General features: G+C 48.2%; 1 protein-coding gene across 2 annotated transcripts; it reads right to left on the bottom strand.

Moving 5' to 3' along the window:
• Positions 1-1,151: 1,151 nt before the first annotated feature.
• On the bottom strand, positions 1,152-25,751 carry FAM20B (FAM20B, glycosaminoglycan xylosylkinase). 2 transcript variants are annotated; one of them, XM_027894169.1, is made up of 8 exons: positions 25,710-25,751; positions 18,668-19,199; positions 16,080-16,166; positions 14,701-14,810; positions 12,534-12,705; positions 9,886-10,077; positions 8,398-8,457; positions 1,152-1,407 (listed from the first exon to the last, which is right to left on the bottom strand). In XM_027894169.1, the coding sequence occupies exons 2-8, from the start codon at positions 19,042-19,044 to the stop codon at positions 1,383-1,385; spliced, it is 1,023 nt and encodes a 340-aa protein (XP_027749970.1). In that variant the 5' UTR covers positions 19,045-19,199; positions 25,710-25,751; the 3' UTR covers positions 1,152-1,382. The 2 variants fall into 2 exon arrangements, with proteins under 2 accessions (XP_027749970.1, XP_027749969.1); XM_027894168.1 differs by lacking the exon at positions 1,152-1,407 and adding an exon at positions 3,005-6,342.
• Between the last annotated feature and the right edge of the window lie 689 nt (positions 25,752-26,440).

Below are 26,440 nucleotides of genomic sequence, written 5' to 3'. Positions count from 1 at the left end.
CACAACACACACACTTGGCTGTGGGGGGAAGATAAAAAGTGGATAAAGCCCATATAACTTGAATTTTACCTTAAGCTGTACCCACAGCTGGCTTACTGTAAGAGACTGAGGCCTCCACAATTACTGAGCAGCAGGACAAGGTCACCCACGGCTTATCCTAACTGAGACAAAGCCAGGATGCTCTGGAAGTGGAAAGGATTTCAAGGGTATTCCACATGCTCAGAAAAATAAAAATAAGAGGGATAATAAATGCGATTCTTCCAGCCTGGAAATTCCCTGGCACCGGTGAATGGGAAGGGGGATACAGCCCAGGCATGGACTGCATCACCATCTACAGGTGGCTGCAAATATTACACAGTGGCATTAAAAATACTGGGATTAACAAAGTTGCCCCCTCCAGCTTCAAAAATAGGCTAAAATCTGAGTACCAGTTGCAATAACTTAAACAGAACTAAAACCAGTGCAGCAGATTAACAAAAAAAAAAAAATTAAAAATCAAACTCGCTGTAGCCATAGCAAATTAAACTGCTGTCAGCTCCTGAAAACTAGTTGAAGCACCTGAAGAATTTCTGTACATTTATAAAAAAAATCATAGCTGTAACATTCAAACTCTGACCTCCCAGGGTAAGTGCTTTAGCTGAAGAGAGCTCATCAAAAAAGAAAATTAGGAAAGAGAAACTGACTGTCCAACACTGCTCCAGCTCCACAGTGCCAGGGAATGATTCCTGGGATGTCAGCCTGGCCCAAGTGCTGCACATTGTTCTAGAAGGGAAAATAAAACCAGTTGTTTAATAGGCCCTGGCACAGGTTGCCCAGAGAAGCTGTGGCTGCCCCATCCCTGGAAGTGTCCAAGGCCAGGTTGGATGGGGCTTGGAGCAACCTGGGATTGTGGAAGGTGGGGGATGGAACAAGATGAGCTTTAAATCATTCCAAGAGTCCGTGATCCTGACTACTCCCTGTCTGACCTGCCCCTGCAGGTAACAAAGCACTGAAGGGTTGTGGGGGCAGAAATTGCCCTCCTTGAGTAATTCAATTCCCTTTGTGGGGCCTCAGGGAAGAAATTATCCCCCTATTAGAAGGGATGCTGCAGGAGTCTGCAGGAGATCCCAGAGCACTGTGCTGAGGAGAACTCGCTCCCACCTGCCTTGGGAAGGACGGGGTTAGGAAGCACCTGGGTTTTTTGGATCCTCTGCTGAAACCCTCACTGTAGTACCTGCTCATCTTCAGCTGAGTCTGGCAGAAGAAGCCAGAAGCTGCAGGGACCTGCCTGTCCCCAGAGATGATCGAAGGATGAGCTTGTCACTGGTTATGAGCTGGTTATTTGTCAGTCAGTCCTGGTGATCAGCAACCACCTGGTTAAAACTCCACCATCTCAGGTCAGCTCAGCTCTTACAGCACAGCTGCCATCTACAAAGAAAGAGAAAAACAGCACCACCAAAATGTGGTAATGCCTGGCTTATTCCACCCCCCAGTGCAGCTCGGGATAGGCAAACACTCAGAGGGAACCTTGCACTCCAGGAGTTTATACACAGGCTGTATCCACTGCCCAGGGAAATGTCATGCACCCATCTTTTCAGGCTTTTTCCAATCTCCATACAGCAATTCCTTCTGCAGATCCATAGCTGCACTCTGACAGGAGGAGAAGAGGCTCTCTCCAGAGCTCAATATAACAGCTGTGGATTAGATCACTAAATAAAAAAAAAAAGATCTGGAATAAAGGATATGAGGGGAGTCCTTTCCCCTCCTTTATTTTTTTCCCCACGAAGTCCTAGCCCCAGTCTCTTAAAAATTTTGACTCTACAAAGAAAGAACAGGTCACCAGTCCCACACTTGGGATATATGAACTAAAGACTTCATTTCTAATTTTTGGATTCAATAAAAAACCTTTAGGGAAAGAATTTGAGAAGTTCAGGGAAAGTGCTTATTTTCAACCCCCTTTGGTTCTCCATTGGCTCAAAGTTGTTTGTGTTCATTCTTCTGTAAAATTGCATTCGTTACATAACCAGAAACACTTTAAAATCTCCCAGTTAAAGGAATTCTCACCCTGTTACTAAGGCCAACCACTCCAAAAATACATAACAGCACAACAAAGTGCTTGGAACAACAGCTCTGCAAAGTGGTGATTTTAGCCTGTCAGAACTTAAAAGCATCTGTAGCTCTTGAACTGCTCAAGCACAAGCAAAAATCCTGTCCCACTCCCAGAGCAAACCCCCAGAGCACCCCAAAAACAGGGATGGAGGATAGGAAAAGTCATTGCCAACACACAGTGCTAGGAAACAAAGGAACTCCAGAACATCTTCCCCCACAAGACCCCACAAATAAACACCAACAGAATTCAGCAATGCTGAAGTCCGAAGTTTCAACTGAGAAACTCTAGTTTAAAGAAAAGCAGGTTCCACACAACCATGTTGATGCTACAGGGCAGGTCAAAGACCCCCCGACATCCACAACTGCATCACCTCCTGCCTCCCACTCACTAGTGGGGTACTGAGAAAACAAGTTCTGACACAGCCTGAGTAAACCTCTGCTCTCAGTGGGAGCAGATTTTGGGGGCTGTTTACCTGCTCTGTCTCAATAAAAGCTCAGGAAAACCAACCATGAGCACCCGCCAACTCTGCAAACACCTCCTGCCAACTCCAAATCCATCCCTTGCTCCACGTAACAAAGCCAAGCTGTTGGGACACAGCCAAGGATTCGGTCCAGGTGCTTGGCAGATGCAGGGCCATGGGATGCACTGTCAGAAAACCACTCCAACCTAGGTGTGTTTTTCTTCTTTATCCCTCGGGGACACTCTTCTTTCCTTCCCAATAAGGCTCTTGCAAACAACCTGCCTGTTTGACCCCGTTCTCGGCTATACACGACTGGAATAAAGCCCACTGACAACCATTAGCGAAGGAACAACTGGGAAACAGCAGCAGCAAAACACTTTAAACATTCAGCCCACATGTTGGAACAAGAGAGAGACAGACAGGGGAGGGAGAGAGGCTTAAACAATCCATCAATGTTGCTTTATTAAAATCTTTATTCACACAATGTTGCTTTATGTGGGATCTGACCCCGGGGGATACAAGTAGAAAGTCACGATAACGTTCTGTTTGCTCATTAGCAACCTCCATTTGTGCAGCAGCTCCCAGGGGCATCCTCTGACAGCTCCAAGAGGGGTGTCTGTTTTCCAGCATCTTGCTCCAGCTGCCGCAGCAAATAAATTACCTTCTTAATAAATTAGCATTTTTCAGTTGAAGTTTGTTTGGCAAGACACACTCCAGTTCATCAGCTGCTGGAAGAGGAGCCGGCTCGAGTGTCTCCCCCACCCCACGGCTGGCTCAGGGGGGAGGAGGTGAACAGCAGATGGCTGATGGCGCTCTCTCTTTAATTAGTTCTTGATTTCTGTGCTTCAGGCACTCTGGTATCACCCATCTCCACACCACTACCACCACCACTGTGTAACATATGGGGCCAGCGGATGACGAGCGCGCACAGCGAACAAGGATCAGAAGGTGTCACGAAAACCTCACCGACAGAGCACAGCACCTGCCTCACAAACCATGTTATTTTTCAGGGATTCAAGCAGACCCTGCTGGCACGTGGCTGCTGCTCCTCATTTCCCTTCCAATGGTTACAGTTTAGAATTTCTCAGGGTTCTGCAAAAGGGCAGAAATTATCGCAAGGTCAAAATCACATCTTCCCGATTTTGGCTAAGAGAGGAATTTATTCTCCTTTCCTGCTGCAGAACACCAACCTCCAGTGGTGTTACAGCAACCAGAAGCATCAGTATCACAAAGGAAAAAGCAAACCCAAAAAACCCAACCATTTCTTGCTTCCTCTTACTGACGATGCCGGACTTCACGCCCTTTGTTCACAAGTAAACCAAAATAAACCAATACCCTGCTTTAAATCTTTGACATTCATAGTGGGGAAAAACTTATCCCCGTGTTCCATTGACAGCAAAAGTTTCAGCCTAGAGCAATATGTAAGTTGTCAACAAATTTGATCTCAGAGACAGAAAAGACCTTTTTTTGAATCCAGTATTAAATCAAATGTAAATATCAAGAGTGATCACATGGAAATCAAAACATCAAATTTTGGTAGATCCTTCCCAAAATACCAGGAGCTCATGATTAAGCTCAAAGAGAAGAACAAGCTTTTAGAAATGCTACGAGCCACCACCCTGTGCTTCACCATCTCCCCTTTGGGTAAAACATCTGGAATTTCCTGGGGAACAGCTGATGCCAGTGCTCGCTCCTGCCCCAGGGGCACCTCCACGGCTCCACCCACAGCTCCTGCAGCCTGTTCTGCTGTCAAGTACGGTGACAAACAGGCACAAGCTTCACACCAGTGTCCTCAAAGCTGGCTGTGCGTTACCAGCCTGACTAGTACCTCCGATAAATAACTCCAGATCCAAATATCTCCATCCCATCACCTCATCCCTCTGGGCAGGTCTGTGATGTGGCCAAGCCCAGAAGAGAGACAGAAGAACATAAAATTCAGTCCCAGGTAAACTGTCACGTTCTGCTTTCAAGATACTCTGCTCATGCAGGAAGAAAAACCAAACCTGCTCTTTTCAGATGAACTCTCTCCCTGACACTCTTGGATCAGGTGTGGCCCGGGTGCAAGAACAGGAAGCAGCTCCCTGCCCACCAGAGCTGGAGAGATCCTGACAGACAAATCAAGGAAACTGCCTTGAACTGACATTTTGCTGCCCTTGCTCCCAAGCCCAGCAATCCACAATCACTCTGGGAAGGGAGCTCTCTCCTTACATGAAGGGCCACTCTAGCTGAACTGAGCACCGACACAAAGATGTTCAATTTGAAAACAGTGACGAAGCTGCTTTCCCCCTGGAGGCACAGGATTCTATCCCAAGGGGACAAGTTTTATGGCCACAAGCTCATGGGCAGCACAGGCTGAAGTGCTGAAGGATGACAGGACCGGCACAAGATGGAAGTGCTGCAAGCCTGCCCTGGAAAGCCAACCTGCACCAACTCTTCCCCATCTACAGCAAAACCATCAGTCACACGGAGCAGCAGGAAGCTGTCTCAGATGAGATGGAGAAGAACAACCACAGCTCAGGGGTCTCTCCTCTCCAGGTCACTCCTGGTAACTCGGGAATCCCAGCAAACACCTCCTTCCTCAGCCCAACACGCCCAGAGGCCCCACAGAGCACAGGGCTCACAGTAAGCAGCACGGCCTTGCTGCACAGAACCTGCTTCCAAGGACAGAGCCTGAGCTCCTCCTCAGCTACAACAGAATGGAAGTTCGGTTTTTAATATGGACACAGGACTGCAAGGATATTTTCTCCCCTCAGACCTCGCCAGATTCCTTAAAAACCAGTGACAGGACACATGGAAACTTAGGATAACCCCTTAATTATCAAGTGCTGTGTAACCACCCTGTCCTCTCCTAAATCTCCAACCCTGTGGATAAATCTTTGATAGGACTTCAGCCAAAACACTGAAGCATTATCACATATGAGGCAAACCCCTTTCCCAGTCTTTTATCGAGGAAAAGCCAAGTGAGCAGCAGAGGTCCCCTCTCCCACCCTCATGGCATTTGGAAGAACATCCCACCCCCGGGGGGGTGGCACAACTCTTCAGTCTAGTAATTATTTTATTCACCCTTTCCTCGTTCTCTAGAGAAGCAGTAAAATGCCCAACCAGCTCACAGCTGATTGTGTACAACCCTGAATCAGACAAACTCGCCAGAGTACCCTGGGGGAAGAGAAGGGGAGAGGATTGGACTGTTCATCTCCGTTTGTCCCCTCTGGATTCAGTCCCCAAATTAGTGTCTGTATTCCACGCACTCCCACCAACACCAAGAGCCATTTTTATCCAGTGCAGTGCCCACTGCCGGCAATGGACACGCCCCCATGGCCAAGATACCGTTCCAGGTGCTGAGCCATCCAAGGGCCCAGCTCCCACCTCTCACTGCTGCCAGCCCACGGAAAAAGCCACGGTCACCTCCGTTCCTCTGGCTCGGGAGCCTTCCTGTTCATGTCAGTCCATCTTGGCCACAGCCCTTCTGAACTGATTGTGCTGTTTTTCTATCGCCTTTTTGTTTGTTTGTTTGTTTGTTTTTTTTAAAAAAAAAGAAGTTCCAGCTGCGTTCCGCTACAATTACAAGTGAGACAGAGTCATCCTGTCTTCCACCAGCACAACATCTGGGCCAAACTGGTCTGTGCACTGCTTCACTGTGGCCAGGATGCTGAGGAGCCGCTGGTCCAGGGCGTCCAGGTGCAGGTCGGAGAGCACAGGGGAGATGGGGTCATGCGACATGGCGGTTTTTAAGGCAGACCTCAGCACCCCGTTCTTCAGGTAATTGAGCCTGTTCCAGGTGGACACCCGGATGCTGCAAAAGAAACAAACACACCAACACATCACACCGCTGCCCAGCTGGGGTCCCGTCTGGAATAGCCAGGCCAGCCTCCTGAGGGAGGTTACGCAGGGTCTGAGCAAAACTTGGAAGGTGAAGGGGAATCAATCCCCTGTGACACAACTGATGGTACACAGGAACACCTCCGGTCCCGAGGCCTCCCAGATGCAGTTTGGAAAGGAAAGAAAAGGAAGGAAAAATCAACAGTCCGGCTGTTAATTCAACACAAACTCACGTGGCCTCAGGAGGAGCATCAGTGACCAACAATTAATCACAAAGGACAAAAGGCTGCTGATTGAACCTCTGAGGAAGTGAACACAGAAGTGATTCTTCCTCTTCACTGGCCACTGAACTTGTTTGTGTTGTTGTCATAACTCATCTCAACTGTCGTGTTCTGTGAAGTCTCTTGGGATTCTCCCCCAAATCCTTATGTTTTAGCACCACTGGTCCAAACTCTGGGTTTTGATGGTCTCTAATAACCCCAGCAACATAAGCAAGTGCTGCAACAAACCTACAGTAAAAGCAGTTATGCACATGAATCCTTACATAGCATTTGCCTGGTACCAGAAAGAAAGGGTACCTAAAAACCAGGAAACTGCAAAGTCTCTCACAGAGATCAACTTCTCTTCTGGTTGCATTTGGGGAAATTTAGATGACAGAGACTGCAAAAGATCCTCAAAAGAGCAGGAAATTAAACATTTGTTTCAAATTAATGGAGGGAAACTACAGAATCTGAAAATCAACTGTTCTCTCTATGGACTTTAAAAGACCCTGGCAGAACACAGGCCAGGTGTACTGCAGAGTGCACGGAATCTTAGTGGAATCTAAGTGGAATGTTTAGTGGAAGCAGGATAAGAGCTCAGGCTTTCTGAAAAGTTCCCAGATCTAACAGGCCCTGAGGAATGTGGGAGACAGAACCTTTCAAGGACAAGCTGAAGGAACTCTCACCGAAATGCTTAAGGAGTTAATGTTACCTTGAAGTATCAGAATCAGGAAATGGATGTATCAGTATTTTCTGTCCAGGAAATTTTCATAGAATCCTAGAATTGTTTGGGCTGCAAAGAACCTTCAAGGTCATCCTGTTCCACTCCCCTGCCACGGGCAGGGACACCTTCCACTAGCCCAGGTTGCTCCAAGCCCCATCTAACCTGGCCTTGGACACTTCCAGGGATCCAGGGGCAGCCACAGCTTCTCTGGGCAACCTGTGCCAGGGCCTGCCCACCCTCACAGGGAACAATTTCTTCCCAATATCCCATCTAATCCTGCCCTCTGGCAGTGGGAAGCCATTCCTCCTTGCCCTGTCACTCCAGGCCCTTGTCCATAGTCCCTCTCCAGCTCTCCTGGAGCCCCTCTGGGCACTGGAAGGGGCTCTCAGGTCTCCCTGGAGCCTTCTCCTCTCCAGGCTGAACACCCCCAGCTCTCCCAGCCCATTCCCACAGCAGAGAAGCTCCAGAGGAGCAGCAATGGCCTGGTGAGAGAGTGGACACAGAATGGAAATCAACAAATCACAGCCTCTAAAGATAAAACAAACCAACCCACAGCTCACAAGGCCAAAGCAGAACCAAAATCCTGCAAAGAAACTACAAACCTGGGTTGAAAGGAGCCCCCTGAGCAGGGCTGCCAGTCTGCTTTAGAAATCATTTTTTGGAAATGATTCAATTGCCAGACACGTTGAGTCCTTCGCTTCTGTCAGGGAGAGCTCAGAGTGGGATGTGAACTTTTATTTGTCAGGAGCTGGATGGGGACAGCTGCAGATGCAAAGTACCTGTCCCACTGCCTGTGGAAAGATCTGAACCGGTGACCTGGAGGTGAGACCACTTTGTGCAGCCAAACACCCACCGTAGTGCCCTCATGAAAATGCATTTCTCAGCTTCTTGGGCAGTGACAATACATCTCACACACAACACCTCAAACCAATAATGCAATGAGTATCCAAACAAACATTTTCAGGTTGCCAGAAGGCTTCAAACTTAACTATACTGCAAACCAACTGCATAAATAAAGTGAACAGCACCCCAGCATTCCACTTACATGCAGCACTGATAAAGAGGAGCCAAGATGCTTCTTTCATCCAGGGCAGGGTTTCCAAAGCTGAAAGGCAAAATTAAAGCCAAGTGAACCAGTTGAACTCCTAATGTTGTTCTCAACATCAAGAGCTTTGTAAAGAATTCGAAGAAATCAATACTAGGCAATTTCATGCTCCAAGAGATCAAATCATTTAAATTAAAGTACAAACAGGCCATGGCCAATCACAGACACAACTCTCAAAAGCATCAGCTGATGTACCAGGTAAACAGAAGGAGCACCAGCATACCCAGTTCTGTGTGAGACCAAGGCACCTTAGGAAGGAATTTCAGAGAGGTCTAGAAATGGAACTCATCCTGTGATTTAGGGGTAAGGAATAATTGGTATTCTGGGCACAGGGAATGGGAGCTTTGCCTGTCTGACACTGCTGGGCAGGGAAGGAACCAAAGAGCAGCCACCATCAGATCAACAGTTCCACTAACAATGGGATCCACTTGAACATTTCGTGCCCACACTTTCTGAGGGAGGTCAGCCAGAAGGCTTTCAGAGTATTCCAGGCCTCATCTAAACACATGCTGGTTTTATTTTGTATAGTTTCACCCTCCCCATAATACTGTTTTCAACACAGAACTTTCTCCTCAGTAAAGCTAAGCTGCAGAATTACTCTGCCCAAGTCATTCTGTTTAAACTTTAAAACAAAGCTTTAAAACTGGAATAAGCTCCCAGGGAAGTGGTCATGGCATCAAGAAGCATCTGCTTAGTCATACACTCTTAATTTTAGGTAGTCCTAAGAGGAACAAGGAAATGAGTTCAATGATCCTTCCAACTTGAGATCCACCACGATTCCATGAAAAAACTGTCTTGCTATCCCTTATTTCAAAGGAGCTGAAAGAACCTCACTCAAGTTGTCAAGAAAATAATTTACTGGGAGCCTGCAAAGCCACACCAGAAATGTTTTCATAATGTTATAAGAACAAACCATAATGAAGGGGCTTGCTGAAGGAACTCTCAACTAAATACTTAATTTGGAAGGCTTAAAGGAGTTAATGTTACCTTGAAGTATCAGAATCAGGAAATGGATGTATCAGTATTTTCTGTCCAGGAAGTTTTCATAGAATCTTAGAATTGTTTGGGCTGGAAAGAACCTTCAAGGTCATCCTGTTCCACCCCCTGCCACGGGCAGGGACTTTCCACTAGCCCAGGTTGCTCCAAGCCGTGTCCAAGCTGGCGTTGGACACTTCCAGGGATCCAGGGGCAGCCACAGCTTCTCTGGGCAACCTGTGCCAGGGCCTCCCGACCCTCACAGGGAAGAATTTCTTACTAATCTCTCATCTACACCTCCCCTCTCTCACTTTGAATGCATTCCCCCTTGTCCTGTCAGCAGCAGAGCCTTTGAAGGACCCCGATAACTGGTGGGTCATTTCTGCTAAGTAGGAAAGCTCAGCACAAAAGATATTAATGAAAAAAGAAAAAACACAATTCCCTGTCCCTCACCTTTTGGCATTGTCCAGCAGGATGAGCATGCTGGCTCCCTCGTCATCCTGGAAGCTCTCGTAGTGGTGCCGGTCGGCGTTGCCGATCAGGTAGTCGAAGATGGCCGTGTCGATGATGTCCAGCAGCCGAGGGCCCGAGTCGTAGGGCGAGGTTTTCTTCACAGCGTCGCAGTAGCTTTCATCGTACTCCCACCTGCGGCCAGAGAGAACCCAAACAGCCCTTCCAGGAGCCATCCCTGCACCCCAGCAGGAGTTAGAGCTGCCCTTTGGACACTGAGGAGTGCAGGAAGGAAAGCAAAGCACAAGCGCAGCAGCCCATGTTGCGTAAAGAAGGAAGAGCTGGACAACAGTGTTCCCTTAGCAAATGAGTTCATCCTCAGGAGTAAATCCTGCATTCACATCCCAGCGTGTGGAGCAAGCTGCAGTGCCACTGCAAGGACACACATCATCTTCCTGTGGAAGACAAGGTCAGAGTTTGCCTCCTCAGTGCTCACAACTCAGCAGTGCCTGGGCTGCCTCGTGGCAAGGTTCACTTGCCTCCCTCAGCTTCCAGTGAGGGACCTCAGCACTGTGTCTGTTTGCAGTGCCTGGACCTGCTTCCATCCGTCTGGCTTTCCAGAGACCCTCTTCATTTTTATTCTCTAATGCAAATAATCTCATCATGGTTAGTAAAGAGCCCCTCTGTCCTGAGCAGGGCTTCACCTGTGCTCACTCTCCTTCAGAGTTGTCTCTTTCCTCCCCATTTCCCTTCCAGAGTGTCTCACCTTCTTCTCCACTGACAAGATTTCGAGCTTCCCTCTCATCTCCTCTCCTTCTACAAGTGATGTTGTAACAGGGATGTCATGTCTCAGTTCTCCAAAGCTAGGCTTTTAAATGTTCTCATTTTCTTCTTTACAGCTTTCAAAGCTATTCAACACCACCACCAAAACAGCCAAATCTCTGGTGTATATCCTTTCCATCTGTCAACCTAAATAACAAGTACATCTATAACATCTTCCACGTAAGGACCAAAACAATCCTTCACAAAACAGCAGTGAAATTGGAAATGCCTTAAGCCATCTGTGACTTGGAAACAGAAATGGAGGAAACAAGCTGGAGAGACTTGCTGACATGCTCACAATTGCAGAGGCTCATAAAAGGAGGAAGATCAGAATTTAATTACTAGAAATGCCACGTTCCCCACCTCATCTTCTAATGGTCTGGAGCCTGACCTACCTTATTCCTTCCTCCAGGTATCCTGGAGGGATAGAGGGGCCAAAAACGTGTCTTCTCAATGTTTCTGACAACAGGTCACACATACTCCTCAAATGCTGTGTCTGGTTCCTTCTTTCTTTTGCATCAAGGTCCAACTCACATTCAACTTGCAGCACAAATCCACAAGGCAAAAGTCTCAGACCCTCCTACCTCTTGTGCTGGATAAATTTCTGACACTGCATCCCTCTCTCCCTCAAGTGTTTCTCTTTCTCTCATTTTACTTTAGAGCAATACTTAATCTTCTTGCCACAATTTTTCAGACGGACTATTCTCTCTCTCTCTCCTCATTTTCCATGGAGTCTTTCAAGACAGGCCTTTCTCTGACACTTATTTCTGATCATTTATATTGTATTAGCACAGGCCTTGGAAGGTCAGGGATTTTATCTATTACACTTCCATTAAAAATTACTTACACTAATGTGACTGTATGAATTATGCTCAAAAGGTCAACTCAGGACAGAGAAGAAGCAGTTGGAGCAGGAAAAAAAAATTCTTAACAGTTTTATTTTTCCATAATTACCAGGCACAGAAAAAGGAGAGCATGACACCTAGAACATTTCATTTCCCTGATGTTCTCTCAAAGGCAAATGTGCAGCATGACAAGGTGCAAAGCACCAGAACTTTGCAACCCCATCTGAATGAGGCAAGAGCGACTTTCAATACAGCAAAAATCAAATCAGCACGGGAATCAGGGTAAAACCCCGTGTAAGGAGGCAGTTTATGATGAAAAACAGCCTCTCAATAGCAGAAACACCTCCAAGAATTCAGCCCATTCATTACTGCAATATACCATGTACTGAACACAGTTAATTTTGACCTGCTGGAAAGGAGAAAACATCTGTTGCTCAAAAATCAATCCATGCATTTAATACTCTAAAACAATTCAGTGAGGCCTTTGGATGAGATTCTGAGAACAATCACATCATTGGAAATCAATGGATACTTTAGATCAAGGACTAAAAAATCTCTTTCTAATCTCTTTCTAACTAAAAATCGCTTGTTAATGACAAAGATTTGGAAAAATTTACTAAGCTCAAAAGCAGTTGCTCTGGTCACGGCAAAAACGTCCCCAACCCACGTACTCAGACATGTCCCATCTATTGTACAAGATGGGTAGAGTCACATTTGTCCTTCTCTAGGGATTCTTTAGATGCTGAGCCTGGTCACCAAATATTAATGGTATTGAAAGCAAGGAGCTTTCCAGTGCCTCCCTTCTTAAGCTAAACCACAACTCTGAGAAGAAACTCCCAGGACCATGACATCAGGTGCTACCGCATTTCAGAGGGACAGAGGGCCACGGCACCAACAGAAGGTCCAGTGGCACAAGAGGAGAGTCTTGGTTAGCCCACAGCCAAGATTTTCAGAGCCTGGAGTGCCCCTCCCACGTCCTCCTACCTGGCGAGTTTGCCCTCCCGGTAGGTCCTGCCCCAGGGGTGCCGGTGCTTCTGGAGAGGCCACACGTCCGGCAGCCACAGCGTCACCGAGCCCTCCATGACGTCCCCGTCGGCACAGGCTGGCTCTGTCTCCCGACAGTAGTAGCACTTCCCATAGAAGCAGGTGTTATTGCCTTAAACCCAGAAATAAACTGGTATCAAAAGGGCAGAACTTAATCCGAGGATCCAACCGAAATTCAGGGGCGCGCTGTGGCAGCAGAGCCTTCCCTGCACGAGGATCCCTTCCTAGTCCTTGGGACCTTGACCTGGCAAACCTTGACACTGCTTGTTTTTCACATTTTTCACCTACTTCATGTGTCAGATTTGCCACCTTTTCGAAAAAGCTGACCTAAAAGGGACAAGTTAAAAAGAACACGGCAGAACTCCAATGGATTTGGAGCCCTGAGCCCTGCCACACACCTCAGCTCCTTGAGCAGGGCAGACAGAAACAAGCTGTCACTCTTAGGTGATGCAGGAATGCAGATCTGTCAAAGCTTCATCAGTGCCTTCTGACAGGAGAGGAGCACCAAAACCCTGCAGTTTTCAGTCTGCTAATGCTGATGTATCCTGTAGCATCAAGTAATCCACACAACCTGGATTAATAGTTTTAGTTTAACCTTTTCTGTTTCCCCCTTCTAACCTGCCTTTGCTTGACTCTTGCCAAGTTAAATCCAGTTCCATGTTCACAGATGTTCCTCCAAAATACTCCTCGACTATGTCTCCCTTTGTTGTGACTCCACTTGTTCTCTATCCGTGTTTCCTTTGGCTCTACACCCAATATCCTCCCCAATCCAGGCTCAGCTCACCCAAAGATGTGTTTTTCACTTTGCATCCTTACACTCCCCCACCCCTCACAGCCAGCACTCCTTCAGAGCCCTCCATCCATCCAGGCCTGGCTCTTGTGCTCCCAATGCCCCATCAGACAAATTGAGCACGTCACAAATTATTATTATCAACCACAAAGAGCTGGCAGACCACATCTCTCATTTGTATGGAAAGCCCTGCAAGTCTCACTTTCCATCCAGGGCCTGCAGCAGGTTCAGCAAGAGACAGAATTCTTTTGAGATTGCAGCTGCAGCTCTAGCAAACCTGCACTGGACAGGCATGAATTATCTTTTCTTCAAAACCTCAGAAACTTGGTCCAATTGGGGCTGACAAGAGATCACAACCTTTTTGTCAAATCCACCCATTTATTTGGGTTCTGCTCTGCACAACAGTGAATCCAAGGAATCTAAGGAAAGGCAATGAAAATTTCTGGAGCCAACTTTTCAAGTCAGCATTTCTGCTAGGAAAAAAACAGCTTAGTTATCTTAGCTGAAATTGAAAAAAGTAGAGTCTGCCTGAGGCAGGCACCCATCTGAACGCAAGGAGAGTTTGGGAAGGCTGAGCTCCTCCCATCTCTGAGTTACACATTGTAACTGCAAGTGTGAGACTGCCAGCAGTGCTTGTAGGAATGTACACAGGCACATATTTACCAGCTGTAATGAACAATCATCTCTAGAGTCTTCTGATTAGAAAACAAAACAAACGAAGAAAGAGTAATAATTGGGTATTTTATGAAAGCCTGAAGGAGTTAGGCTGCAGCATAAGTCATTTCTTGGTGCTTAATGACCACCTGGTAGGAGTTCCCATTAGTAATTCCCATTAAGTGCCCTCACAGCATTATTGCTGTAAATAACACAGGGAAGTTGTGACACGTTTGGTTCTAAATGCTCCACAGGCTCTGACGGCACAAACAGCATCAACACCAACTGATGTGTCAGCTCTACAAATTATCCCAACTCGCCACTCTGTTCACGTTAAACACAATTTTATTTTTTTCCCTTTTAGGCCTATCCACCTCTGACAGCAGAGAGAAAATTGTTACTCAAAAAACCCCTAAAACTCCCATCTGAAACAGCAGCATGAGGGAACACGGAGCAGTTACAGAGGGAAAACTACTTGGAGAAAACCAAGTGCTCCTCCCCCGCCAGGGAGGGTTATACAAGCCCTGCCTTGGCAAAGACAGACTTCCCAGCTTCCTGCACCAGAGTTAACTGTTCTGGAGCTGCGTCAGCCTCCCACGGCCCTTTTCCCCCATTCAACCTGTTTTTCTTTACTGGGCTGAGGAATCCATGGAATGCACTCACCCACAGTCATGAAGGTGCCCAGGAGCTGCTCCGTGGCCACCGGTTTGATCTCCGTGCGGAGGTTCACGAACCTGCCAACCACCAGCGGGGCCCGCCGGAATCCCAGGATTCTGATTTGGGGTGGAAAAATACAACAAGAGAGTTTGTGACACAGGCAGCAGTTCAAAATGGAAACGAAACAAACCCACGGTCTCTGTCACAGATGACTGAGACCGAAAAATCAAGTTGGAGCCCTGCAGAACCTCTTCTCCAAGCAAAGTAAGGAAACTCACTTTTTTAAGTGCCTGGATGTTAAACTTGCTTTATAACCCATCAGTGACACTCTTTTATTAAAGCCTTTGCAGCACAGCAAAACAGGATGCACCATGCTCAGAACTCAGACCTCACACCAGAAATACCCATCACGTGTACAGGTTGAAGCAATAAAACCACACGGCCTGCGGGCTGGTCACCTGCAAGGATCATTTATCGTTTGTGGGAACCACTGCCTATTAAAAGTGTTGTGTTTAAGCCCAATTCAATTCCACTCGAAAGCAACCAATCAATGAGCTGTTTTCTGTGGCATGAGGAGAGAGAGGAGGGAAGAGACAAGTGAATGCCTGAAAAGTGCCTGGAAAAACAGAGGTGGGAAGAACAATCACCAAACTCGCAGTTACAGGACGCAGGTTCCAATCCCATGTGTGACCACAAGTGACTTGGGTATTTGTAATGGAGTTTTAAAAGTGCTGAAAGGACTACAAAGATCAGTACAGATTTTAAGTCTCTTCACCTCCAAAGGGCCGACACGGTCTTGTAAGGAGGAGATCGAGACTGTGCTCATTAATTCCAGATGAAACTGCATCTCTAACAGCGTTTCACAACTATCAGCATTATTGTCTGGCATTTTCTGTCCCATTCTTTGTATATCCTGTACTTTGTTTTTCTCCTGTAATTGCACCTCCAGCTCAGGCCCACAAAACCACCTGGGTACCTTGAATACAATTTATATATGAAGAGCTGGTTTTCCTGTAGGAAATTTTATTTATTTAGCCTAGACAATAGGCTTCACTTTTTTGTGTACTGGACATGAACTTAGCACGAACATTTGGTATTCCAGACTCTTCCACAGCATTTGGTTAAGCTCTTTCTTCCCTATAATACTAACTGTAGTGGTTTTAGTGCTCATCCTCCTTTCCAGATTTTTCACAAAAATCTAAAATGTTAGGATCTTGCACAGACCTTTGAAATGAAGTGTCACCGAACAGCTGGTTTTTATTTTTGCCTTCAATGTGCTATGCTGGCAGACTGGAAACAGCTCACACCTGAGGTGCATTCTTCAAGGACCTCTGATGCAGCATTTTCCCAAGATAATAAAGCCAGGTAAGCCAAGAATTCCATACCTATCCAAGTGAAAGGCTGCCACTTCTGCATTGTGCCTGTCGTAGCCAGCGTAGGGTTCTCCTTCCACCACATAATCCCTGGCATATCTGCAATTGAAACAAGTCAAATCAAGAGATTCTGTGCAGAACTTCCATCAGTTTTGCTGTTCAGAGCAACAACTTAATAACGGTGCTACCTTAGAGAGTCTCTGGGTCCCTTTTCCAAATGACTGCTAATGGGAGGGGGGAAAACCATCCATGAGATGAAAGTGTCCAGACTGTTGAAGGGGTAAATAAGGAGGAAAGGTCAGTGATGTCCAGGGGTACCCAGAGCTCGGGAAGCAGTGCCTATCCCAACTAATGAATATTAACCCAACAACACGCCAAGTCCCATCTAAGAACAAAGAGCACAGACCCAGCTACAGAACAGGGGGCTGTTTATACTGGAAAGCAGCAAGTCCAGAGACGATTCTGGGGTTAGTTAGAATGGATTGTACGTTAACATGAAAATACAGTCTGAAATTGTGGCAGAGATGGCAAATGGAATCTTACAGCAGACAGAAAATCAGCAAGTGTGAACCTGAGGACTGGATACACTGGATATAAACAGAGCCTTTATCCTGGTGGAGAAAAGGCAACATGAAGAGCAAGAAACAGAAATGAGGCACCCATTACAACAACTACAGTGTGTTTTGGTGAAGTGGCAGGCTTTTTGCTCCCTTAATCTTTTAACAGATGTTACTTAGTCAAGGCAGACACCAATTTCTGAGTTTCCTCACATCTGAATCAGTCCTAGGTACTGTTTTAGCATTGTGCTTCGGGTGAGTGAGAAATACCACAATCAATACTGAGCAAATGGGTCAAATGCAACACATTTTCCAATAAGCCAAGGCCTATTTTCTCATTTCCATCTACGTATCAAATAGTGTAAAATGGGTTATTTCCAACAGACTTTGGGATCAAGTAGCAAGAACAGTGTAGGAGAAGCCACTGAGCTCTACTTGGATGTTTTAGCCCTGCTCAGGGGAGGTGTGGGTGGCACAACAGTTCATTTCCTCAGTCTGAGCAAATGCTTCAGCTCGTCTGCAAGGCAGCTCAAAAGAGAATTCAGCAGGGCAGGATGGCAGGGGGTTTGTGGGAGGAGGCTCTGACAGATTCCTGCCGAACTGGAGCAACTTATTTCACATACACCACCAGATGTGATGGGAGCAAGCCTTAATCATTAGTAAGTCAGGCTTTGAAATGAGACAGTTCACCCTCAGGACACCCTCGGAGCAGGTCTCTGGTATGTACCTACAGCAGGCTCTGGGAAACATGGTCACTTCTGGAAAGCTGCGGAGCTAAAATTTGTTGGTAAAACCCAACCAAACCCTTTGTTTCCATGCACAGTAGGCAACTGGTTCTTTCTAGGGCAAAAGCAACAAGGGAATTCTGTCTTCCCCAACCAGTAAGTTCCACAGGAACTGTTTAACTCTTTTTACAGTTACTTCAACAAAGCTTTCATGTTTAAAGCCAGTTAAACAGACTCTCTTGCAGTGGCAGAAAAGGACTCTGCCCACAAACCTGGCTGTTCAGCACTCACAAACAGAACATCAGCCTGCCTGTATGGCCAGGGCCATCCTGTCCACACTCCCTCTCCAGAGCTCTCCTAGAGCGCCCTTAGGCACGGGAAGGAGCTCTAAGGTCTCCCTGGAGCCTTCTCTTCTCCAGGGCTGAACATCCCCAGCTCTCTTAGCCTGTCTCCAAGGCAGAGGGGCTCCAGCCCCTGGAGCACCCCCATGGCCTACTCTGGACTCCCTCATTAACAGGACAGAAAACTTAATGCTTGCTCAACCCAAAATCCTTTGGGCAGAGATGTCCTCACTCTGTGATGACAACACTTCCCATTTGCAGTGCACTCCCCTAAAACACACCTCCCTTACTTTTTAACATCTTTCTTTTTTCTCCTTTTCCCCCAAGGTAAACAGTTCAAAAAGCTTTACAGCCACACACAAGCCTCTTTATGAATGCTCAGTCATGTCAGATTTCCTTGTGGATCACTGTAAACAGAGGCTGTACCGAGGAAGTCTCACTACCCACACACTGCTCCTCCAGTACTCAGCACCGGCAGACAGGAAACTCTGACCTACTCAAACCATTTTTACAGCCTTCAAGCAGCTACACCAGACACCCAGATCTAGTTTTTAAGACCACTGTCAACTTGAATTCCTTCCCTGTTCTTGAACTGCACTCTCTCCTGGCAGTGTGACATGACCCTTACTCAGAGTAGGCAAGGCTTGTCTCCACATTGCCACAACCTGCACTTCCACAGTCAGGAAGACTCAGAAACATCAGATGTAACCAACATTCCCCCAGGACTGAACACAGGGATTATTCTTTTAACCTAAAGACAGGTATTTTTGAGCATCAAGACTGTGCAGCCTGAGAGGCAGCTGGCACAGAAACCTACTGTTAGCAGAGCACCAGCAACGCTCCCTCCTGTCTGTCTCTCAAATAACAGGACAGCCTTTCCATTTACAGGAATATTTGTAACTTAAACGTGGAGAAAAGAAAATATAGATATGACCAAAGCAGTTGTCATTAATGCAGTCACTGAAGGCAACATTCACCTCTTGGGTTTGAAGACAACCTTCTGCCCTCCTTCAAGTATCAACAAAGCTTTCAGCTGGGTGCCTTTGTACCCCACGTCGGCTTTGATGATCTTCTTCGTGGTCATGGCGTGCATGACAGCGCCCAGCTCGGGGGTCTCCTCGGGATACACCTCCCGGGGCACCACCCACTGGGCAGCGATCTCCCAGGGGGACTGCAGCGTGTGCTCCAGCCGCGGCTCCAGCTCCACCTGCAGGCTCCCCATCATGCGCTGGAAGGCGCGCTGGTCCTCCCGGTTGGCGGCCGAGGTGTCCAGGTTGTCGATGAGGAAAACCTTGGTGAAGATGAAGATGACGAGCAGGATGGCCAGCAGCACCACCCGCTGCTTCAGCTTCATGGTGCCCTTCCACCCTTCTCCCCTGACCCTGCGCTTCCGAGCGTTCCGGGAAGTCTGCTGGAGATCAGGGTGAGGAAGGGGATGTCAGTTAATGGATTTCATTCCTAACTTGCGTTGTGAAAGAGGTCTCGCCACTGAAGCATCTCCTGGTGCCCCTAAAAATAAGCAGAAAACAAACTTACAGTCCTGCACATCCCACCAAACTCAGGAGCAAGTTTATGCTCGGAACATAAGCCTGCATTTACGGACACTTGTATCCTAAAGCCCAAACATTTCTAGTAAAGCACGTGGGTTCGCTGCATTCCTGCAGCCTTTCCGTGATCTGCATGGAAGGGGAAATTGCTGGATGGCATCTCTGTGCAGCTGAAACCATGGCAGCTGCAGCTACCACGGGCAACATTCTGCAGAGGGCTGTAGTTTCCAATCACACACACACTCTCTTCCACTGGTGTGAGACGCCACGATCACTGGTCACCTAAAGACCTGTCCCTCCAGGAAAGCTCTCAGGTAGATTTTAAGACAGGTGACAGCCAGTGAGAACAGCTGCACAGCCCACTTTCCTGAAGGTGCTTAAGGGCAGAATAGACTTAATTGTTTACCGCCTTTCATTTGCTGTCACTATAAGTTACTCAGATTTTTTCCATTCTTAAAACAAAAAAAAAAAAGAAAAAGAAAAAAAAGAAAAAAAAAGGAAAAAAAAAAGAAAAAAAAGGGGTGGAGCAGGGGATGACATCTTCACTTCCTTGTGGTTGACTACCTTCTGCAGTCAACTGTAAAACCCATAACCACAGAAAACACACAAAGTGCCTGCAATCTCAACACTAAATTAACAAGAAAAAAGCCCCACACCACCAATACTGCTTCAGTGTCAGTTCTCAGCAACCTCACCGGCAACAGTTAAAGCTCCATCTGTGTTTCCACATTTACAGTGGGCTGCATGACATGTCTCCCCCCTCAACAAGCCTTGGCCAGGGCAGGGTTAGCAAGTAAGGACCACAGAAGGCACCACCACCTGTATTTCAGTGACGAGGACAGAAGTTACTTTTCTAATATTGGCTGAACACAGTCAAAACCCAAATGGGAAGGGACACTCAGGAACGTCTCTGAGGAGCACTGGGAGCCTGCAGGGATTTCTCTTTGCATGAGCCATGCTAATCAAACCCTGAACAGCACCCTGAGCTGGAGAGGGCTGATACAGAAAAGCACTCTCGTGAGACTTAACAATAAGAGTGTAAACCAGCCATTATTAATCATGTCACGGGAGAAATGACCTGCACAGGCTGGAGTTCATTTACCAGCACAATCGCAGGCTATGCCTGACAAGGTACACACAGGTCACAGCCACCAGTGCAGGATCAGGTTTGGCTCAGGCTAAGAGTGTTTGCATAAAAGGATGTGCAAACCCACAGATGACTCCACAGCACCTTAACCAAATTCACATTACAGGTCCATGGCAGAACCAGCCAGCCCCGAGGCTCTCCCACCTCCCTGTGCATCCCTGTTACCTTTCACAGACCCAGCTGCAAACCATGTGCTATGGCCCAGGCCAGCCCCACAAAGAACAACCAGCTAAACCACCTCAAACAGCCACCAAGAGGGACGAAATGTCAGATATTCCTGTTTTCAAAATCCCTTTAGTCTGCACAGGGACCAAGCTGAGCACTACCCAAGTTACAGGTGGCACACTCTGATGAGGCAGAACCAGGGCTTTTAGCCCATTTCACCACCCAGACTGTTTTGCCATCATCATCCTGCCTCAGGTGACAGCTCAGTTCAGTTTGGTCCTTTCCAAGTTACACATTTCGCCTCAAATACTTCCTACAAAACCTGCCTGCTGGAGCAGGAGAGGCAATGGAAGTCTCCTCATCACAGAATCTGCCAAGTTAGAAGGGACCCATCAGGATCATCAGGTCCAGCTCCTGACCCTGCACAGGACACCCCAATAATGAGTTAAAACTGACAGGTGAACAACTGGTTTCATGCTGACAGCAACCACCCACACCAATATAGAGGCCCAAGGAAGGGCAGAGTGTGGGGTGGAAGAAGCCTCAGGGATGTTTCAAACTGGGGCTGTGGGCCCCTGTTAACTGCGTAATCCTGATTTTAACCTACTGGAAAATCAGTGCTTGTGCCCATAGGGAAAGGCAACAAATCACGTGTTTATATGGAAATTAAAACGTTATCTACTTCTGTTTTGGCTGTACTTTTCCAAACAGCCCAGCAACCCGAACATCACCACTGCCAGCACGAGAATGAGAGAAGCACAGACAAGAAAGATGCACCTGACCCAAAAGCCCTCATTCCTGCAGATACAGACTCAGCCAGCAGGAGATCCCTACATAACAATATTATTCTTAAATTTAAGCAGGAAAGCCAAGCAGATCCGGCTGTAACTATTCCCTCTCACTGTAACTGCATAATTCACTTCTTCAAAACCAGCAGTTCTGAATCATTCTGAACACTGCTCTTATCAAGATCTGCTTCCATTCATCTTTAAAACCCATTAGAGTTTGTAAGGAGGAAGGCAGAAGAACACAGGTCACTGCAGAACAGTTATGAGAGATGAATGTATGCACACATACATTTTAAGAAAGCCTCACGGCTGGCCAACCAAAGCACAGAGCAGGAATGTTCCACACCTTTGCAGCTCAAGCTGGGCACTCACTTTCCTAGACTGATTTTCCAGAATGCTGAGTTTCTCTAGGGATATTCTTCTTGGGATGGCGGGGGGGGAGAGGGATGAATATAACTAGAGTCACTTAAATTAAAGGTCACTTACTTAGTTTATCTTTTCTGACAGCTTTGAAACTAATTTTGGTTGAAAATTAGGTGAACAGCATTCACAAAGCAAAAATAAATTAAATATTTAACTATTTGCCGGTGAGTTGGCTCTGACTTTGTGCTGCCATCTGAGGACATGAGTCATCGGCTGCTTTCCTCCAACAAACACCACAACACCCCTGAGGTTGCCATGCAATCCATTTCCCAGGCTACCTGCACCGCCTGCACTTGGCTCCTTGGCTGCCAGTGTTACACCGTGTTACAGCTTTTTAATGCTGTAGTCAACCGGCAGGCTTGTATAAGAAATGCTTCTTGTTTCTCACTACCTCTTCAGGGCTATTTCCTGATCAGTTTTGTCCCTCATTACAACCAGGTCTGTACTCTAAGCAAGCACTGAGTCTTCCAGCTCAATAGCCAAATAACAGCATCTCCTCAGTATCACAGCAGGGTCACACAAACACCTGAATTAAAGCACATCTACCTGGCACTAAACACCAACATCACACCACTCGACACCCAGTTCAGAAAACTGCATTAAACGCTTGCCTCTTACAAAAAAATCACAGCCACCACAAGGAAGCCCACAAAGTTAGCAGAGGAATCTCCCAAAACATTTTTTATTGGAGTCACAAGATCAACGCTGTGCCACATATCACAGCCTTATTTTTGTATCTCAAAGCCAGAAAGCTGCTATCTCTAAAATTGCATGTACAATTTGCAAGGATTTTGTTATGCTCCAGATGACAAATCGAGTCTGAGGGCAGGCAAAGGCTTAGTCTGGCAGCACAAGTACACAGAATATCGTAGTTCAAACAGACACTGATCTGAAATAGATATGGTGAAGAACACTCTTAGAATTCCTGTTTAATGCATGCCTTTTCTCTTATATACACTACACCTTTTGGGATTGCTCATCAAAAGGCCTTTAAAAGTTCTCCAGTAAATCCTGGAAAGCCCCTTGAAGAAACAGTGCACACAGCGGTGACATTTTCCTCTTCCCAAAATGTACTTCAGTCTCACTAGATCAATCTTCCTTCCCATCCTCCCCTGCCTGGTCAGCTCCTCGGTGGCTCGTGCCTCCCCTCTCCGTGCAAGCCTTGTTATTCCCGTTTCCACAGGCAGGCTCCCACAGACCTTTCCCCGGATTCCTCAGACTCATTCTGTCACTTCCACTCTCTGTGTGCTGCCTGCCTCGTGTACGAGTTTAGTCATCCAGCGCTCAAGGCTTCCCACATATTTACTTGTCTGCTACTTCTCCTCCTCTTTTCCTGTTAAACCCCTCATTTTATCTACAGGCAAAATCTCCACGACAGGCTGTGCTCAAGCGTCCCGCACGCACAGCTACACCCCTGGCTGGGAGACACGGTGCAGAGAAATAGGAAAGGCCACGAGCGTTTTAACCACTGCATTATCTCTGCCTGCAGCTGTAACAATCAGCAACCGCCTGATCTGTTCTCACACAGCTTTGGAGAGAGATGAAATCGTTTTGTCCATCCATCTGCCTACCTCGCCCCGTTGCATCCCTTAGGAACTCCGGAATCCAGCACCTGCATATTCCTGCCAAATTTGCCAGAGGAATACCTCCAAGAGCTTTACAAACACCACAGGCCAGAGAGAGGGTAGAAGCCTGGAGAAGCCAAGGACAACTGGGTAAACGTCCTTAATCTTTCCCAGCTGGTGGCCACTCAGCAAACAGGAACACCTGACTCATCTGGCTGCACAAACAAGGACGGGGCAGACTGGGATATGGTCAGCACCTGGGAGCAGCCCTGGGGAGGCAGAAGCTCCCAGGCCCCAAGGCTGCTGGGAGCCAGGCAGGAGCTGTTAGGGGAGGATGGAGCAAACAACTCCTCGGGAAGCCAGGCTGCGTGAATTCTCCACTTTCCATCAAGCACAGTTTCCTATGGAAACAAAGTTTATATAATCACACTTTTCACTTAGGTCTACTGGTTAATTCCAAGCACATCTGAGAGGACAGTAGATGTTTTGAGGACGGGGTTTATGTGTTTACTGGGAGCTGGCAGCTGGGGAATGCTGCAGGAAGGGCTGTGGCATTGCCTCAACAGTTGCCTGTTCCCCTTGGCCATCTGGGCAACCAGTGTGTGCACAGCTGGAATGGGCAGGGAGCTGGGAATACCGGGCAGGGAGGGAGGAATTGGAAGCACTGCAAAGTGGAAAGGCACAGGACACAGGAAGGAGGCAAGGGTACTGATACAGAGGGTGCTGGGACCTGGTCAGAAAACATCTGGAACAACCCTCCCTTTATGCCCATCCCAGGTACTGATGTTCTACCTGACCATCACAGGTCAATGAATTGAGATACAAACGTTTTAGAGAGCCTTGTTCCCCTTGGAGATGAAGCCAAAGCAGCGAGAAAATTCTGCAGTTTTCCTTCTCCACTCAACATGCTTATGTTGATTCAGCTCCTAGATAACATGGGCACCAAAAATTTACCCAGGGTCCATGTACTGATCTGACATCCAGCAGCAAGGAGCCCCTCCCTGCTGTAGGATAACACCAATCCATTTCCCCACTGCCGAGGAAAAGCAGCAGCCAGTGAACCAGAGGGCAGAGATCCTGGTGTCAGAACTGAGCTGACAACTTCGTGTGAGGAAACACAATCCACCTCACCCTCCTGAGACTTTGAACCACAAACAGAGCCAAGTCCTGTAGTGACTGTGTAGGTCAGACCTAAGGACACGAGGGGTGCACGGAGTCACTTTCAAACCAAAACAAGGCACAGCATTAATGCCTGCTCTGCAGTAAGTACCAAGGGGGATCTATTCACTGCAAGACTGGAATCTGCATTTTACAGTTTGCTCAGCCCTTAAAGCACCACGGATGTTGCAGGAGCAGGGCCTCAGTGGGCACGAACCAAGGAACTGCAGTGCTTACGCACATCTGTATCCCGAAAGGACCCAAAGAGAGATGCCCTTTAAAAAGGGTTAAACCCACAGCTTTAACAACCCCAGCCAGCATTTCTAGGAACAACAGAAAACTCAGTTTTCACTGCGGGACGATGACCTTTGCCAAGCAGCGAGTGGCACTCGGGGAGAGCCCACGGTGCAGAGCAGGTGCTCGGAGAGGCTTCCCAGCTGTGCGGAGCAATGTCCCCGGCTCAAAGCGAGCATCCAGAAGAGGAACGCGCTGCAGGAGCGAGGATCACAATTCCCACTCGCCAGAGCCGCGTCCGTGCGGCCCCCGCGGAGCTCGGGCAGAGCCGGGGGTGCCCGAGAGCTGACCCGGACCTGCTAGGGAGGGCACCGAGGGGCTGGAGCGGGTCCAGGGAAGGGAACGGAGCTAGGAAAGGGTCTGGAGCAGAAGGAGGGACTGAGGGAGCTGGGGGGCTCAGCCTGCAGAGAAGGAGATTCGGAGGGGACATTCTCGCCCTCTGCAAGCCCCTGACAGGAGGGTGGAGCCGGGGGGGCTCTGCTCCCGGGGAACAAGGGACAGGACACAAGGACAGAGCCTCAGTCTGCCCCGGGGAGGTTCAGGTGGGACATCAGGAAGAACCTCTCCCCTGAAAGCCTGGTCAGACGCTGCAAGGGCTGCCCAGGGAGGCGGCGGAGTCGCCGTCCCCGGAGGTGTTTAAGGAAAGGCTGGACGTGGCACTCAGCGCCACGGTCCGGCTGACAAGGCGGGGGTCGGTCACGGCTCGGGCTGGATGATCCCGGAACAGTTTTCCAACCTCGCTGATCCTGTGACTCCACACCCGCCGGTCCGGCCGCAGGGCCCGCCGGAGCCCCTCGGGGAGCAGCCGCCCCCTTCCCTCCCGCCGCCAGGCGCGGGCGGCCCCGCCGCCCCCCGAGCCCGGCCCGCCGCGGCCCCGCGGCCCGTCCCCCCCGCGCCCGCCCCTCAGGCCCCGCCGCCCCCGCCGCACTCACCGCGCCCGCCGCCCGCCCGCCATGGCCCGGCCGCCGCCGCCGGCCCCCGCCCGCACCACAACATGGTGCCGCCCAGCGCCGCGCGCCCGCCCCACGGCCAATGGGCGCCCGCCCCGCCTGCCGCGCGCCGCCCGCCCGCCAATCAGCCGCCGGCAGGGGGGACGCGGCCGGGCGGCTCCAATAGGAGCGGCGGGGGGGGAGGGGGGGGGGCCAATGGGTCGGCAGCGCCGTTAACCCCGGAGCGGCCGTGCCGGTCCCGCTCCTCGGCTGAGGGTCGGGGGGTTTAGGGGGAAAACAAGGGAATTGGCGTTTATAATACACGTATATCAGATTTACATGGAAAATACTTGGCTCTGGCTGCGCGGAAGCAGAGACTGTGGCAACGGGTCCTGTGACAACACACACACCACTGCCAGAGGCACTTGGCTCCCCTGAAATTGGAATTATAGCATTATGATTAAGAATTATAACCCTATTATACAGTGTTATTTTATATATATATTGTAGTAGTATATACTACATGTTATATAGTATATACTACATGTTATGACACTATGCAGTCCTAAACAATACACCTCCTTTAAAAAATCTCCCATCAATAAATGCTCCGCATCCATAACATCAATAGTTTGCCTGTGCTACGCATCTATAACATCAATAGATTTCTATCTCTCTGCCCAAATGCTATCGCATATAGTGTATTAATTTAAATTTATTTTGCTGCGTTCACA

This window comes from Empidonax traillii, unplaced genomic scaffold (assembly GCF_003031625.1).
Source record: "Empidonax traillii isolate 1590-97213 ecotype Southwest subspecies unplaced genomic scaffold, ASM303162v1 scaffold419:size1009643, whole genome shotgun sequence".
Taxonomy (NCBI): Eukaryota; Metazoa; Chordata; class Aves; order Passeriformes; family Tyrannidae; genus Empidonax; species Empidonax traillii.
This window is presented reverse-complemented; position numbering and strand designations above follow the sequence as displayed.

Excerpts from the sequence above, each read along its gene's own strand:
- FAM20B (XM_027894168.1), bottom strand. The coding sequence starts at position 19,044 with ATGAAGCTGAAGCAGCGGGTGGTGCTGCTGGCCATCCTGCTCGTCATC. Across the intron at positions 12,706-14,700 it reads GGGCACCTTCATGACTGTGG|GCAATAACACCTGCTTCTAT; the intron begins GTGAGTGCATTC and ends TCTGGGTTTAAG. Across the intron at positions 10,078-12,533 it reads CGGGAGGGCAAACTCGCCAG|GTGGGAGTACGATGAAAGCT; the intron begins GTAGGAGGACGT and ends CTCTGGCCGCAG.